Source organism: Phodopus roborovskii, unplaced genomic scaffold, assembly GCF_943737965.1.
Source record: "Phodopus roborovskii unplaced genomic scaffold, PHOROB, whole genome shotgun sequence".
Classification (NCBI taxonomy): domain Eukaryota; kingdom Metazoa; phylum Chordata; class Mammalia; order Rodentia; family Cricetidae; genus Phodopus; species Phodopus roborovskii.
In genome coordinates, this window is record NW_026126460.1 from 29,434,676 (window position 1) to 29,452,451 (window position 17,776).

At 40.9% G+C, this 17,776-nt stretch overlaps 1 protein-coding gene across 3 annotated transcripts in view; it reads left to right on the forward strand.

Moving 5' to 3' along the window:
- The window catches only part of Cab39 (calcium binding protein 39), a 59,146-nt gene extending 41,589 nt beyond the window's left edge, over positions 1-17,557 (forward strand). For all 3 annotated transcript variants that reach the window (XM_051190630.1, XM_051190631.1, XM_051190633.1), the window contains 6 exons: positions 992-1,110; positions 6,603-6,771; positions 8,797-8,856; positions 11,156-11,221; positions 14,285-14,428; positions 15,068-17,557. In XM_051190630.1, coding sequence (XP_051046587.1) covers positions 992-1,110; positions 6,603-6,771; positions 8,797-8,856; positions 11,156-11,221; positions 14,285-14,428; positions 15,068-15,256 — 747 coding nt within the window. In that variant the 3' untranslated portion in view covers positions 15,257-17,557. The remainder of the gene's footprint in view (positions 1-991; positions 1,111-6,602; positions 6,772-8,796; positions 8,857-11,155; positions 11,222-14,284; positions 14,429-15,067) is intronic.
- Positions 17,558-17,776: the final 219 nt, after the last annotated feature.

The following is a 17,776-nucleotide window of genomic DNA, read 5'->3' on the forward strand; positions in this document are numbered from 1 at the left end:
TTTATATTTAATAGTTTATCAAATTCTAACTGTATTTTTCTGTCTAACTTGAGGGGTGCATTTGGGATATCTAATCCTTCTCCTTCATCTCTACCCATTTTGTTCCCTAAACTGAACACTGAATATTTAATATTCATTTGAGACTTTAGAGGCATCAGGGGTTTTTTGTTTGGTTTGGTTTGGTTTTTTTTTTTAAGTGTGTGCCATGGGGCTGATTTGGATTTGATTACTGCACCTGAGCTAACACAGGCTCCCGGATGATCTGTCTATGGGCTTCAATGCTCTCTGGGCTTCCTTAGCCTTGTGACAGTGGCTGTTCTGAAATATTTCTTGGGGGCCAGTCAGTTCTCCTTTATTAATTTCTTAGGCAGCTTCCTGATTTGTTAAGGTTCAGTAGATAGTCTGTCTGTTTTGTGCAGTGGTGTTTGTAAAGTTCTCATCTCTGAACTACTGTATCGTGACACTTAGTGCTTTTGTTATTAATATATTTTAAGTTTTTCCTATGTGACATAGTTTAATAGAAGAGTTTATCTGCCTGCTATTAAAGCTCAGCTTTTTATAGAATTCTCTGACATCATTACACCCAGAATACAATCTCTTCCCTTTTCTGTAAAAGAAAGTATACACGCTATTATTCACAACAGAAATATCCACTTATGTAGGTTCATACCTCTATAGGTGGTAAGTGTGCTGTCCACATCTGCTTTCCATACTGAGTGTGCTTCTGAGTATTAGTGGTGGTTGAAACACTTTTGGATTGTGATGAGATTTCACTTCGTTGATAAAGTTGTGTTTAAAAAGTATACACTATTAAAACCAAAAATTTGGGTTTATAACTAGATAAAATAAGAATTTTCATGTCTACAAATGTTGTAAAGTCAGATACTCAGTCTTGACTAATACACAATGGCTCTTTGACTTTATATTGAAGGGTGGATGGACATTTTAATATTTAGACAGGTAAATATTTTAATGATTGTATTCCTAATAGGGCAAAAAAGACGTGGCTCAAATTTTCAACAATATTCTCAGAAGACAAATTGGTACAAGAACTCCTACTGTTGAATACATCTGCACCCAACAGAATATTTTGTTCATGTTATTGAAAGGGTATGTACAATGTGATAAAGTTTATATTCTTAGTTGAAAATAAAAAGGAAAAATTGCTTGGGTGGGGAAAGATAAACAGGCTGGTGAATATGGGAAGATTTTCTCTATAGTTTTTTTTTTTTTAATCTTACTTTTCTGTAGCTCTTAAACATACTGCCCTTTTAATGTTTTGACCTGTAAGCTACACTAACACAAACATGCCCTGTAGATGTAAACTTAAAATGGGGTGAATTGTGACCCCTTAGGAAAGAAATAGAGTCTTATTTTTGTCTGTAAGATTGAAACAGTTGAAGTCCATTGAAATCCCAGCCAAGTTGTGAGTGTAAGGATACCTCCTCTGCACCTGACCTGCACACCTCACAGCAGTGGGAACCTCCTAGTGGGGCATGCGTGCTCCTCACCTCCATTCAGCAGAGCATGCACTGTGGGGTCAGCACAGTGCATTTCCTGAAGTTACTCCTGGGCTAGCAGGCATTCATGATGTGGTTGTCCATTTCAGAAACAAAATTTTTAAAACTTAAGATCTAAGTTTAACAAAAATGAAATGATCTACCTGGCTGGCAAGGTAATCAGCAATGCTTGCCGGCTCACCGGGTCATCCCAGCACGGGCAGCGTTGTGCTCAACAGTGGGCCAGCAGCTTGCTCCCCTCCCCATAGGTTTACAGCTTACCTCATGTGGACTTGTTGTATCTCTGTGGTCTAACACTTCCCCCAAGTTCAGACTTGCTTAGACAAAGCATGAGTCAGTGACATGTCACATGCCAACATCCTGCTTCCTCCTTTCTGTTTCTACCCATCCGTGTTGCTTCTTCATGTGTTGCTGAACAGAACTTTTGTTATATCAGTCCTGTGTCCCTTTAGAAACGTGCTGTGTGAATAGCCTGAAATTTGGGTGTTCTTAGAACTGTATTAATGAAACCAGAGGTTTATTAAAACCTATAAATTAGTTAATACTTTGTTATTTCACGACAGCTTTGATGTCAATTTTTTTTAGACAGTGTATTTAAAAAAAAAAAAACTATTAGGATCTCATTGTAACCCTTGCTACCTCTGTTTTCTTTCTGAATGATAAGATTAAAAGTGAGCTGACACTCTAGTCTAAAATAAGATTTTTGAAGGATAGTTTAATATTTAAAGCTCTCATCTGAGCTTGTCAGAACAGAATGCTCAGCCAGAGGCAAGAAGGAAAAGCCTGAGGCTGGAGCTTGACTTGGTATCCTCTCCCATATCCCTTCCACTACAGTCTATTAGGGAACTAAGCACACCATAAAGAAAAGACTGCAAAACTTCCCTACCCAACACCCCTCATCACAGTCATTAACCTTATGCCATTCTTTCTTTCTTTCTTTCTTACACACAATTTGACTGCATTGTTTGCCCATGTCTGTCCTGCATATACAGTGTGCGTACCATGCAAGCTATAACAACCACAGTACCTTCTACACACCTGGTACAATCCAGTGCCCAGCTTTTTGTATTTCTTTAACAAAATTAGTTTGTGTAAAAATTTTTTAACAAGGTCTACAAACTGAATTTTATAGATAAAACTTTTAGCTTTCTACTAATCTATAATAGTTAATCCCCTCATTTTCTAAAAATGTATGTAATTTTTAAGCATGTTAAAAATGTATGTAATTGTTCTGTAGAAAGCTACTTACTTTAGTAGGGCGTGATGACACATGACTATACTGTCACTTAGGAGGCAAAAGCAGGAAACCCCCTCCAAGACCACAGTCATTTTGTTCTGCTGCATAGAAAGTTTAATAGGCTAGCCTGAGCTCTGTAGTGAGACTGAGTGTCTCTGAAAATTATTTTAGTTATGTATTTTAAATTTACATTACTATGGTTTTATTTAGCATGTTTTACCATCTCTCATCCCTTGGATGAGAAATGCATGAGTTCCTTGGGATGAACTCAGTAACAAGGTGCCTGCTACCTGTTTTACTTCTAGCCATTGTCCCACTGAAATGAAGTTGAGAGTAATCATTAGGTACAGGTCTTATCTGTCTGTACATTTTGAAGTTTGCTATCATACTTTCACCTATTTTTATATATACCAGGGATATTATCTTAGTTTAAAATATCAGTGTGGTGTCACAGACTTTTAATCATAGCATGTGGGAGGCAGAGGAAGGTAGATCTTCATGAGTTTGATGCTATTCAGTGCTATATAGCTAGTCCCTGCCTCCAATCAGTCAATTAATAAGTAAATAAATAAATAAATGAGAGTTCACTTAGATTTTGGTATTGCTTCTAATTAAATGTTTTTCTTCCATAAAGCTGACGAACTTTGATGTTTCCAGATAGAATCTGTATGGGGAAAGCCAGTGCCATTATTTTAATTTGTTGGTGCTCTAGCCAGTAACTTGGATAAGCATTGAATATATTGTTTAAGCATTGTTATTAACTCAGATATTGGGTGTTGTATTAGTTACTTTTCCTGTTGCTATAGTAAAATAATCCCAACAGAAGCAACTAAAGGAAGGGTTTGACTTTGTAATCGCAGTTGAGTATAGTGGGAAGCCACAGTGGAAGGAGCTTGGAGCAGTGGTCACATTGCACCACAGCCAGAAAGTGATGAATGCTGGTGCACAGCTCACTTTCACCTTTTTATTTTGTCCAAGACTGAATGCCTAGCTCGTGCAGTGGCAGTCTTCCCATCTCACATACTCAAGATACTCCCTCACAAGCATGCCCAGAGGCTAACCTAGTCTACATTATTCCTCACAGGCGTGCTGAGAGGCTGGCCTCTTAGCGGATTCTTATTCTTTTTGAGTTGATGTTCAGTATATTAACCATCACAGACATGTAAACATTACTTTTTTAAATTTAAGTTGTCCCATCTTAGGCCACTTTGTGCCTTTGGTTGGCTCCTTTGTTCTTTTGGCACAACCCAATTGTCCTGTGATGGCTTCTTTTCTTTCTGATACCTCACTCATTTTATATGATTCCTGTCTGACCTGTAGCATGCTTTAAGAAGCACTGTATGTAAGCCACCTTTTAAGATAGTCTGTCATTGGCTGGTTGTGCTGCTAATTCTAGTGTGCATATGGGAAGTACTGGCATTGGCCTGGATTTGGAAACAGTAGAATTTTACTGGATCTAATGTGATCTCCATTAACCTAGTGTGAGTAGGTTGTACAGGTGTAACTGTTTGCCTTGTACTCACTGGCTTATGGTTTAATCATTGAGAAAAGCTTGACAAACTCCCATTAAGACCTGCCAAACTTGTACCAGACTGCCTTAACACTTGCCCTGCTAGTCTCCTGTTTACCAGAGATAAGAAAGATTAATAGTGTGATCAGCTACCTTGTAAACAGAAATTTTAATCAAATAAGCCAGTCTGCATGCTGAGTGCCATGCCCTCAGGGAGGCAGAGGAGTGTAGTCCTGCTCTGTTGAGCATATGTACAATGAAAGGACAAGGTTAGTGCTGCTAGGCAACATGTTAAGACTACAGGATTTCAGAGGGTAAGTGGGTTTGCAAGGGTCGGTAAAAGGAAAGGATCTTACAATAGGAGTTACAGAGAACTGAGAACTTATGTAGACAGAAGAAGAAAGCATCCTGATGGCATGTCACTGGTGTAAAGGTCCAGGGCAGGAATGAATACCATGTGATCAGCAGCCATTTTATGCCAGGCTAGGAGATGGTTTGTCCCAGAGCAGTAAGTAGATCTAATAAGGGAAAAATCAGACATAAGTCTGTTTGTTTAGCTGTAGTTTTAGACTGCTAACTCAGAAATAAATGCTGGTGGTAAATTTGTTTGTTGGGTAGATGTTTTAAGACAGAGCTTAAGCAAATGTGCTAATATAACACATTTGCAGTTCTTAATGAGTTAACAGCAGTGGGAATAGATAGAAAGAAGTCAAAAAACTAAGACTTCAAAAGAAATAGGAAAAGGCCCAGATGATTCCAAACATAGAAAGTTGAAGATTTGGAGCTAGGATAGGAAGAAGGAATTTTTGAGCTGTATTGTCTAATAATTACTAACCATATATAGTGACTTAATTTTAAATTATGGCTATCCCATCCCTCATTTGCACTAGTCACATTTCAAATGTTCAATAACCACCAGTGGCTTAGAAACCGACATAATGGGCAGCATGTGTACAAAACATCCCACCGTCATGGAAGGTCTGTTAGACCTGACATCGAAGACTAAGCAGTGCTGCTAAAATGCAGACCTGAGTAGGCAGGGGCACTGGGTCTGGCTTTGGAGTGGAGGGATGAGAGATCATGTTAGATATGTTTGGCTTATGTAGACCTTTACTTGAGGCTCTCAGAGACATTGGAAAATACCCAACCACCACTCAGAGTGGAAGGAGGGAAGGAAACTCAGTCACAGTGGTGGGGGCCGTGAGATTGTGGGCTCTCCTTAGCAGGTGAAGACCTCAGAAGGAAGAAAGGGGAACCACCAGGGAGATAAAAAGGAGAACTGGGAGGAGTTTTCTCTTCCCTATTTTTTAAGAAAGGGATAGTACTGGGTAGGGTGTAGCCCAGTGATGGAATACTTACCCAGCATTTGGATTTGATCACCAGAACCAAAAAGAGAAAGACAAAAGATAGACTAGCAAAAGTCAGCACCATCAGAACATTACTTAGATGGATATTGGTTAGTTCTGTTTTAGCCAAGAGGAAGTCACTAGAGTATTGGAAAATGTTGTTTGACTACCAAAAAAAAAAAAAAAAAAAACCCTGTGGGAAAGAAATAGAGCCAATGTGTGTAGCAGGTGTCAGCCTGTGAAAGGCAGTGTGCTTTGAGAAGGGGATGGCCCCTACTCTACTCACTGTGAGGTTTTCTTTCTGATCACAAGGGAAGAGATGCTGATGTGGTGCTGAGAACAGAGGAAAAGGCTGTGTTTGGAGAGTTGGTGAGAAGGCTCCAGGGCCTCAGGGCCCAGGTTCTCTGTGGTGGAGATGCTCTGTAAAATCCTTAGAATGAGGCTTACAGTTTTATGGGATTTACATGTTTCCAAGAGTCTGGAAGTACTGTTGTGAGTGTTGAAACAGTGATGCATAAAATGCTGTATCTTTGATAGACCTGTGTTTATACTGTTTCTACTGAATTCCTGAATTTGGAAAGGGAATTCTCTAAATTCTCTATTACTCTTCTGTTTTGTTTTTTGTTTTTGTTGTTGTTGTTGTTGTTGTTCTGGTTGTTGTGAACACAGTGGGTTAAAAAAAAAAAAAAAGCTCATGGATAGCTGACCTATGACCCTAGCACTTCTTTTTCAAACACAACTTCTGTTCTTGTGGTCCCTGCCATAACTGATTTTTCTTAATTGCAGGTAGCTGTCCATCTCTGCGAACAGCTGTAGGTGCCACATGTAGTGACTTTGCTATGTACTCTTGAGAGAAGTACCTTTTGTAACCTGCTGTGGTCACTTAGGAGTGTGTGAAACTTCTGTTGAGAAAGTTTGAAGTGCTCATTTTTGCTGTTTTGAAAGAGCAATCATACATGGCTTTTATTTGTTTTGTTTTGTTTTTACAGGTATGAATCTCCAGAAATAGCTCTTAATTGTGGAATAATGTTAAGAGAGTGCATCAGACATGAACCACTTGCAAAAATCATATTATGGTCGGAACAGTTTTATGATTTCTTCAGATATGTTGAAATGTCAACATTTGACATAGCTTCAGATGCATTTGCTACGTTCAAGGTAACATTTAAAGACTTGAATTTTAAATACACTTGCAAATCAGACCAGGTTTGCAGTTTCCCCATGTGTCTCCCTCTGCAACTCTATACATGACTGCCCTCTAGTGGGAATAAAAAAGATGCATTTTATATGCTTTGGTATGTTTTAGGTATCTGTAGTAAACTCCCCCGCCCCCCAAACACACACCCTAAAAGCGTGGGAGAATTAAATTCTCATATCTTATCAGAAAGGCAAAAGTCCTCTTAGGTCAAAATTGTGCTTTCCTGTTAAATTATTCTCTAAGTATGGCAACGATAACATTCAGAATACCTAACAACCAGGCTTTCTCTTGTGATGGGGTATTCTGCAGCATTCCTTTGGTTAGCACTAGACATGGAGATGTAATTGGCCTCTGCTCAATTTTTGGAATATATATTTTTGGAATATATATTATTAAATGCAAGAACCACATTCAGTATGAAGAAACTTGTTGACATGCCCCAGGCATGGGCATAACTGAGTCACTGCAGAGAAACGGGATCATCCCTCCTGCGTCCCCTCCCCTCTCCTAACTTACCTCCCTGTGGAGTTGTATATACTGAGTGCATGTATGACCACTAGTTTCTTTAGTTGTAAGCTTCTGTTTATGATATATAAACGAAGCAGCAGTCTTGTATTTTTTTCTCCAGTGAGACTAAGTCTTGATTTACATTCCCTTAAATGACCTTAATACTTACATGTAGCTCACTCACACTCAGAAGCAGTGAACACTTACACTGTGAGAAGAGCTTTCTTTCCTTGTAAGAGCTTAGCTTTTACTAAGGAGCCTCTGGGGTAAGGACTTGGTCTTTGGGTAAAGTACATATGTGAGGGTGCTGAATATATTAGGACAGGATGAGGACCTGGGGACTGGCCAGTACGTTTTCACCCTGCCTGAGAAGAATGTCACAGTGTGAGCAGTGCCAAGGATTTATATCCCAGAATCAATACAAGTTCCACAGAAGCTTTAGGTGAGACCTCACATGCATATATGTAACTGTCATGTACAAAGCAAAGTGAAATGAATTTGCGATCATAACATAGAGTGACCGCTGTGATGTCTTAGCTGTCACTGAAGTGGTGGGATAGGGCTTGTGATTGGAATGCATCGATGGGAGGGAATGCTCCATTCAGGAACAGCAACCTGGCATGAAGGGAGCTGTAGTAGCGCTTATGTCAAGGAGAGTACCCTGTGTGCAAAGACAGCCAGGACTCAGATAGTGTCAGCACTCTGGGCACAGGAGGGTGAGGGAAGAGTATTGAGGAGCAGCAATGGTGTGGGAGCCCCCTGACCACGTGGAGGACATGGATAACATGCTCCTGGCACAAATGGCCAAACTGGCACCAAGGTGAGAGATATGTGCTGGCTACATGCCAGGAATGTGATATCTGATGGTCTTGTGTGGCCTTGCTGGTAATTTCATCTCAGCTAGGGGGTGCTTCTTCCATTTAACTCTCCCCAAGGAGAAGATGGTGGTGTTGGAGCCACTGTGGGTAACATGATCCTGTCAGGTTATGGTAGCAAGAAAGGGGAGGATCTGGGAGAGCCAGGCAGGTGATCTCTCCTTGAAGAAAAAATGCATTTCAAAAACTACTCAGTATTCAGAGGATGAATCGCTCCAGAAGACAGCTCTGAGCCAGTGTAGCTCTAGATCCCAGTGTTCCTGGATACACAGAAAGGGAGAACTCATGAGAGGCTCCGAATAGTGAATAGAACGTGACCCATAGGCAAGACTATATATGTTCAAGGATATATGTCTGGTACTTAGTCAGACTGGCTAAATACCAGACAGATCCAAGCTACCTTATTCCCTGACGGAAGTTCTGACCCAGGGAGGCTAGCTTTATTATGGTCCTGAGTAAAATTCATAATGAAATATTAAGTACTGTCTGCTGATATTTAACAGCAGCTTATCAGGCATTTTGTTTGGCACAGAATATTTTGAATTCTCTTTCCTAAGATTTAATGGAGAACCACCATAACAATACATCTTTTTCTTTTCCTAGGATTTACTCACAAGGCATAAATTGCTCAGTGCAGAATTTTTGGAACAGCATTATGATAGAGTAAGTATGTGAAATATTTTAAGGAACATTTGTCACGTTCTTTTAACAGAAATGAAATTAACTTAAATGGAGGTTTAAGGTAGGTTTTGTATCAGAATATTTGACTTTATGGTATTTGTAAATGGTACTATGATTACTTCTTTACTGAAACAACATAGAGTACTAGTCTCAAGCAAAATTTGATCTTGATTAATAGTTGCCCCTTGCATGTTTTCTTATTTTAGAAGAGGGAAATGGTCGGGTTTTTCCTGAATGACAATCTAATTAAGATGCGAAGAGAATTTAGTCTGTCCCTCCCCCCCTTTTTCTTCCTTTTTCATCAGTTGCTGTATACTGACAGACACAGCAGCTGATGGGCTGTGAGCAGCACTGGCCTGGAGTAGGCAGGACTGCAGCTTTGCTCCTGCCTCTGCTTACTCTTTATAGCCATGGCCAAGGCACTTACTGCCCGGGGCTTAGAGACCCTCCTGTTCATAAGATGAGGACATTGCTTCCAGCTCTGCCAGTGTTGGTCAAGCCCAGCCCTGTGACCTCAGAGAGCTGTCAGTGGTCCCAGGTGCTTGGAAGGCCCACTGCCCTCAGCCACGCCGCTTCTCCAGGGCTTCGGAGCCTGTGTTGACACCTGCTCATCACTGTGCCACGGTAGTTCCCACACACTGCCCAAGACCTGATAGGCACATTTAGAGAACTTAGAATAAATGTCCTACTGGTAGTTTAACTCATTGTCTTAAATATCGTTGATCGTTTATCGTTTGCTTGCCTGTTGTGCATTATACAGTTTTTAGAGACAGAATCTGTGCTTCCTCATGTGTCCTTTGTGCTTGTCTTCCCTGTCTCCCACCATCATCATAGACTATAGCTAAGTGAGCAGCCTCATAAATGGCTTAAACATTGACAGCACTTTAATTCTGCAGTGAGTATTTGGACATGGGTATTTCCTTTTGTGTGTGTTTGGTTTGAAGGCCTCACAGGCTTAACACGGAGGTCCTCAACCTGTAGGTTTCCACATATCTTGCATGTCAGATATTTACATTATGATTGATAACAGTGGGAAAATTACAGTTACGAAATCGCAACAAAATAATTATGTGGTTAGAGGTCACCACAGCATGAGGAACTGTATTAAAGGGCTGCAGCATCAAGAAGGCTGAAGACAGTGCTGTAACATGAAACTGCCTGGATCTAGTTTCAAGTGCTAATAAGACAAAAGCAACTGCTTTCTTCACTCTTTGTGACTTCTTTAACCTCAGGAGTAGCCTGCACCTACCAATAAGAGTGTGTGGAGTGTGTGGCCTTCTGATGCTAAAGCTCACAGAGCTAGTGCTAAAGCATAGCAAGCAGTTAGTAGTAATTGTTACCTATTTTATTGCCACAAGGCCTCAAACTTTCTAATGTTACTATCTTAATTTAAAGCCTCCCCCACACAGACTACCTTATTTAAAGAAATTTACTATAGGCAATAAAGTCTGTTTTAATGTACAAGTAAAATAGTTTCCTACATATTCTTTGTGGATGTGACATCACCTAACAAGATTTTAGAAAGATGTTGATGAGACAACTAACAGGAATGTGTAAAGTATGGTCAGATCTGAGGGAAGTCCTAATGAAAAAGTACATGATTTCTTTTTAATGACTAAAGCATGGGAACAATTAATTAAAAATCCAAAAGATGTGTACTAGTTGCTCAGAATCATCTATTGACATTCTTGAAGGGGAGTCAGATTGCCTGGCTTTCATGTGTTGGCTGGTGACATGTTCTTGTTAGTGTTGCCACTTATCAGCTCTGATTTGCAGCTTTGCACTATCCAAGTTTCTCAAGTGATGACTTCCTTATATTTCTTTCAGGAATATCTTTTCACCTCCCCATATCTAATGTTGCTCTCTCCCCTTCACACTTGGAATCCAGTTCTCTCTCTGCATAGCACTACTGGGTTTCTCCTCAACTTTATTTTCTCTCCTTGCTTGATACACCTTGAAAGATGGGTTCATTTTTATCTTTGTTGTTTAGACGAATTGAGTTCCTGTATATAAAATAAGTAGGGATTTTGTAGTCTAACACCAAGAAATTAGTGTGGAAACTGTGAGAAGGTGCTAATGCTTTAGGCAGATGATTTAGGGTACAGAGAGGGGCTTTGTCTCTGGATCTGGCTGGAGCCTGGAGGGGACCAGTCCCAGGAGCTTCCTGCATTGAGGTGGCAAAGAGCACAGGCCTTTGTTGGTGTTCAAAGTCTGCCCCTGAACTTTATAATGTTATCTAGCCTCCTTTTCCTTAACCCTAATATATGTTTTCTGTTCTCAGTTTTTCAGTGAATATGAGAAGTTACTTCATTCAGAAAATTATGTGACAAAGAGACAGTCACTGAAGGTATGGCAAATTATCTTTCATATGTCATTTCTTCTCTTCATCGTACATTTGCAACTTGAATTTGGAGAATCGGGTGGGTACATGCCGATGTTGGTTGTAGAACTTTAGGAGAAAATACATTTGCGATTTGAGTGTAGTCAGGCATTTTCAGAGTTTGGAGTTTACTAGTGACCTGTATAGGGTAAATACCCACGAGTTTGGGGTCCATTAGTGGTTTGTTTGGGGCAAATTCCCATATGTAAGGTAGAGACATCAAAAGAGAATATAACGGGAGATGGAATGATGCTTCATTTCCTAACAGTGCAATATTTTAATTCTGAAATATTTTTATAAGGATTGAAATTTTTATTGGGCTGGCCATTGGTGGCATGTGCCTTTACACTTCAGAGTTAGAGTCAGGTGGATCTCTCTGAATTCCAGGACAACCAAGGCTACATAATGAAACCCTGCCTTGAAAAACCCCAAAGAAAAGAAATTTTTGTTGGTTTTGGTTTCAGTTTTGGTTTTGAGACAGGATCTTGCTATCTAGCTAAAGTTGGGCTTGAATCATCCTGTCTGAATTTCCCAGTGAAATGACAAACACAAACCATCATGCCTTGCAGAAACATAATGGATTCAAGCCAACTAGATAAAATATCCCATGTCCAGATTGGCAGAAGGGTTGGGGACCAGCATGTGAGCCCTGAAACTGAACTGCACAGCTCTGCCCGCTTTTATCAACACAGAGTATGAACAACCCCACTTGAACCTTAGACATGCTAAATATGAGATTGAAAGTCTAGAGCAAACTTTGGCAAACTAAGGAGTTGGTGATGTAGCTCAGTGGACCAAGTACTTGCTATGCATACATGAGGATTGGAGTCAGATCCCCAGCACCCACATGAACGCTGGGCAGCTGTGGCAGTCAACCTGTGCTTGGGTGGTAGAGACAGGATCCTAGGATCAAGCTGGCTTGCTACACTAAACCAACAAACTCAAGGTTCAAGAAAGACATTCTGCCTCAATATTGCAAGTGGGAAAGTGACTAAGGAAGAGATAAGTATTGATCTTCAGCCTAAACACATGAGCACCCACACACACACCTATCCATCCATATGCCTATATACATACATGAGCATGCATGTAAACCACACATGCAGCTGGCAAACTGCAGCCTAGAATCCAAACTCAGCCAACTGATTGGTTTTATAAGTAAAGTTTTATAGGATTGCAAGACTTTTATACCTCATCTTTGCCTGTTTGAAGCTGTACCAGCTGATTTGAGTGGTTGTCACAGAGGCCATATGGCCTACAAAGTTTAAAATGTGTGTTGTCTGACCTTGTCTGGCCTCTGTGTGTTCTTACAGTGGTTATTAAATATGGAGCAACACATTAAATTCTTTCAGGAAGTAGCTCTACAGGAATTGGGGTAGGATTGCAAGGATTTAGAATCTTGTTTAAATGTTTTACTGGATATATTTTAAAATTCCACTTTGCTCAGAATTCCTCAAAAATATCTGATCTTGTATTGATGAGATACCATTCCTTCCCTGCTGGCAGCAACTTTATGTCCCTGAGTAGAACTTAATTTTCATTGTCCAGATACTTTGAGTTCACAGTCATCTTTTGGGTGACTTGGCTGAAGCCAGTCTTTCTTCAGAATGCCTTTAGTTCTGCAGTAGAGGATGGACACAGTGAGAGGTGCACCCCATAGCGCACCCACTTTTGAGTCTTCCTAGAATGCAAGCAGGCCACTTCTTTTCTTAAAAAGTAGTAGTTATATGCTTCAGAGTGACATGAGGCCTGAAGTTAGTTTTTAATCATGAAAGTTACTACATTGCTAGTACATGCCTTCAATCCCAGAACTAAGGAGGCAGAGGCAGGAAATGTCCAAGGCCAGCCTGCTCTACAGAGTGGGGTTCAGGACTGTTACACAGAGAAATCCTCTCTTGGGAAAAAAGAAAAGAATTATTACATTGCACTTACTTTATGTGGGGCACATGGAGAGGTTAGAGGACAAGTTAGGGGAGTCAGGTCTCTTTCCACCACGTGGGTCTTGAGGACTGAATTCAGGCTGTCAGACTTAATCCATTGAGCCATCTTGCTGGCCTGAAACATATTTTATAAATTCTTCATGAATCCCAGGTAGCATAGATTGGGGTGGTGAGATATGAGTGGGGGTGCTGGAGGAGGCCAAGAGAGCATGTGAAATCCTTCTGGAGCTTTGGTTACAGACATGAGCAGCCCATCCGGGTGAGAGGAACCTCCGCAAGAACAGCAAGTGTTCTTACATAACCACTGAGCCAGGCCTGAAGCCCCACAGGTTTTGAGTCTTGCTTTTTGGTGTTTGTTTTTGTATGATGAGAAGCTATTTGCCTAGAGGTCAGTTGTTTAGAAATGTCAAATACTAGAGCTCCGCTGGGACCCAGCACCTGCTTATATTTCCATATGCTCACACTTGAGTTTCTCACAGAGAAGGCAAGTAACACTCAAGGTTACATATCTGAACACAGGCAGACTGGCACAGGACATGCCCTGACTGTCTGCCTTGCTATCCACAAGGATGCTGCTGATGGATGCCTGCTCCTAGTAGATACATCGCTGACACACTGAACACACTGGACCTCAGCTAGAGCTCAGTACGAGAGCAACTTGGAGGAAAATCTGAACTGAGCAGTAGCTAGCCATTTGCACATTGTGAGTTTCTATGGGATATCAGGAAGCAGAATATAAGACAGGCAGAAGTGGTTTCAGCTCCCTGCTGTGGCTCCCTAACAGTCAGGATTGTCTTGAACGTACAGCTTTGTGACCCAGGTGTGAGAGTGCTTCATCTTGGAAAGTCCTGCTAAGTATAATTTAAAACACGTGGGGGAACTTAGTTGAGATTAGTGAACAGAAATTCCTAGTACCTTTTCTTCTGACCACTTTCTTGGGTAGTGGTTATTTATTGTTGTTCATTTTCATTTTTGTTACTGTTTTTTTTCAAACCAGTTTCTAGTCTCACAATGACTATAAAATGGGTTTGTTGTTTATTTGTTCTTGGCTTGAAGTCTTAATAATGTCATGTTCTAAATGTGTTCTCAGCTTCTCGGTGAACTGCTGTTAGATAGACACAACTTCACGATTATGACGAAGTACATCAGTAAACCTGAGAACCTCAAGTTAATGATGAACCTTCTCCGAGACAAGAGCCGAAACATCCAGTTTGAGGCCTTTCACGTGTTCAAGGTGGGCTGCACTGATAGTGCTTTCCTCCAGAACCGTTTGTTTCAGTTACTATTACTGCCTGGTCCCCGTAACCCACATGGTGCTCAGTTCAGTCAGAGTGTTTGAACGGAAGTGGGGACCTGGAAATGGGTGGGACATTTGGACCTGAGAATAAGAAAGCACAGTCAGAGATGAGCCTCATTATCTTCAGTGTGCACACAGGGTTACTCAGGGGCAGCAGCTCCCTTGCTATCCTCCTCCCCGGCTCACCCCATCTAGGCTATCTGCAGCTGCTTAAGTGAGAACGTGAAGGTCAGAAGTACTTTGTAATGCTTAGCAGAGGTGTGGGGTCGGGTGGGGTATCTTCTTAAGACCTAATCTGACCTTCTGTGCCCAGGAATCAGTCATTTGATTCTAAAATCAGTATTTAGTCCTAACTACTCTGTTCCAGAGTTGGTAGAATGAGCTTGGCAGGCTTTGTGCTAAAGCTTGTAATCATTATTATTTCTCCCTATCATGTAAAAGTAAGCTCTTGTAAAGCAAAAAAAAAAAAAAAAAGCCAGTTACCTGCCCAGGTAAAGGTCCTGTCTGCCCAGGAGCTTGTTGGGTGGACATTGACATTGACTGCTTTTCTGACCTACGTGGTTTCCTTTTATGCAGGTGTTTGTGGCCAACCCCAACAAGACACAGCCCATCCTAGATATCCTCCTCAAGAACCAGACCAAACTCATTGAGTTCCTCAGCAAGTTTCAAAACGACAGGACGGAGGACGAGCAGTTCAATGATGAGAAGACCTATTTAGTCAAACAGATCAGGGATTTGAAGAGACCAGCTCAGCAAGAAGCCTAATTTCCAATAAACACCTACGATATCCCATCCAACTTCAGCACTTGCTGTTAGCTACTCAGCATCAGGCACTCTTATGATTCATGAGGAACATTACTGCTAATCTGCTGTTAAGTGAACGGTTTTCATTTTACCTTTTTGTTTTTCAGTCCAGGTTGGAGAACGTAGCTGCTGCTTGCACATTAGAGCGCACGTGGTCTTTCCCTTGATCTGTGTCATTTCAGAACTCACAGACCCCATTTGCTGCATGAGTTCTGAATGTGGCTGGATTCTCGAAGGCAAATGTACGATGAGAGTGGACTAGGGAAAAGATGTTGACGACATCAGCTGATACCTGTACATTGGCACTGCTCTTTGCAGATCTCTGCAGTATGGCACGGGTACACTTGACATCCCAGAGCCAGATCATCCACCGTCACCAAAGGAACGTGGCGTATACAGGGATTATTTTGGAGATCAGAGGGGAACTGTATCCAGAGTGAGCTTTGGGGGAGGATAAAGTTGACGTGCAAATAAATTGATACTGAAACTTAGCAACTTCTCAAGTGTGGCGCTTCGTGAGGTCATAAGGAAAGTGTATATATGCTTTTCACAGCTTTCTAGAACTTTTTGACATTTGATTTTCTTGAGACTTGTGAACCTGGATGTGTTGAAGGGTATTTGTTAATTTTACTTTTGAAGGTATTTTAAAACAGTAGAGCTAGCAGACACCTTACGTTTCATTTCAACACTGCTCACAGGTTTCTTTTGTATATAATTCTTAGAATGCTCATTTCTTTTAAATCGTTTAATTTGTACAGCAGAGGAATGTTATTGTAGTAGTATGTAACTATTACCTGAGTTTTGCAAAAAAAAAAAAAAAAAAAATGCTCATATGTAATTGAAATACTTGAGATCACATGAAAATGCTGATTTTAACATTAAGGATCACAGCACTAAAACAAAAAGAACCAATTCATTGGGTTCAGTACCCAATGGGGTGCCGTTGGTAGGCGGAACTCAGTCCGCCGCCACATGGACTTGCAGAATATTGGCCTTACTCATTTAAAATGAGTCCTAAGATTGCCATATCTATGAATGACACAGATTATGCTAATAATGCTGATTCTTGATTCTTTGTGGGTTGGGGCCTCTGTAGAGCACCTTTCTTAGAGTAAGTTGATACCCAGTACAGTAGTCAGGAAACTGAGTAATTAAAACTTTGGCTTCTCTTAGGAAAAGAAGAGCCCTAGTCCTAGATGTCCCCTGGGGAAATTGATTGTTTTTAATGTCCTTTTCCTTATGCTGCAAGTTATCAGTATTTATAAAGCAACTGATTTTGCACCACTTTTTGTGACTGTGACCACAGCAGAACAATATCTCCTAAACTGTATCTACATAAAGTTACTAGAATGGTGTCTGTTTGTCTCAGTGACACAGATCACAGCTAACAAAAAAATCAGAGTTTGCCCCATCCAACTCAGCATGGCTGTAGCTGACTAAAACATGACATAATTATTCTTTGCTAGCCTCTCTTACTAACTGAATGATTCATTGGCCAGTAAAAGGAGCCTCCCATCTGGTGTTTTGAGTGGGTTTTAAGGTTTCCTTCAAGAAACACAAGCCAGAAAAACCACTCCAGAAGATACAGGTGTGTTCTATTTCATTTAAATGAAGAGTTTCCAAGGCCCTTTCCGCTGGGGGTTATGTGAGATGGGGTGGGGGGAGAGGGAGAATTCATGTTCCCTAGAAGTAGGGAAAGCATTCAGTCTCCTGAAGGAGGAAATCCTCAGCAGGAGGCAGGCTCAGCTGAGCAGACCCAGCCCTTGTCCAATGCTGTGAATCAGGCAGGATTTAGTGGACAGCAGTCATTACACCTGGCTGGGTCTCCTTGCCAAGCTTGCTCTTAGAGCCTCAGACAGCAAACAGCTTCCATCTGGGCAAACATGAGGAAGTGGAAGAGAAATGTGTGTTACCAATGCATCAGGAGCTGGAGGCACAGAGGACTTCTCGGCTGTTTCTAAACAGAACAATGTGAAAACATTCAAAATTGGAAAGTTGCATTTGATGTGTGATCATTTACTAGGTTCCTACTACCAAAACGATTATCCTGGGTGTGGTTTCTTTGATGTTATAAAGGTTTAATTTTGCTTAAGGCAGTTACTCAATGTGATTTTTTTTTTTAACCCTTTAAAAAAAGTGGGAGATGTATACAATTGTTAATGACATGGAAGTGTTTCCTTTCTCCTAAGGAAAAGTGAATTTCTTATCAGATATCTGGCTGGCCCTGTAATTTAAATTAAAATAAAATTTTTGAGAAACTGCCTTGTGATGTCCTTTAGGCAATCACATTATGTCACTGGGGAGTCCCATCGAGAGACACAAGCACACGTTTTGTTGAAGACTGGACAGGAAACAGTTAAGTCACACTCTTTCCGTCCTCGAGGTGATGCACCAGCCATCCAGCTTCCCCATGCCTTGCCCCTCTGCAGCTGATGATCATGTCCCATCATCCTTCCTTTCCATGTTCAGTGTCATTGCACT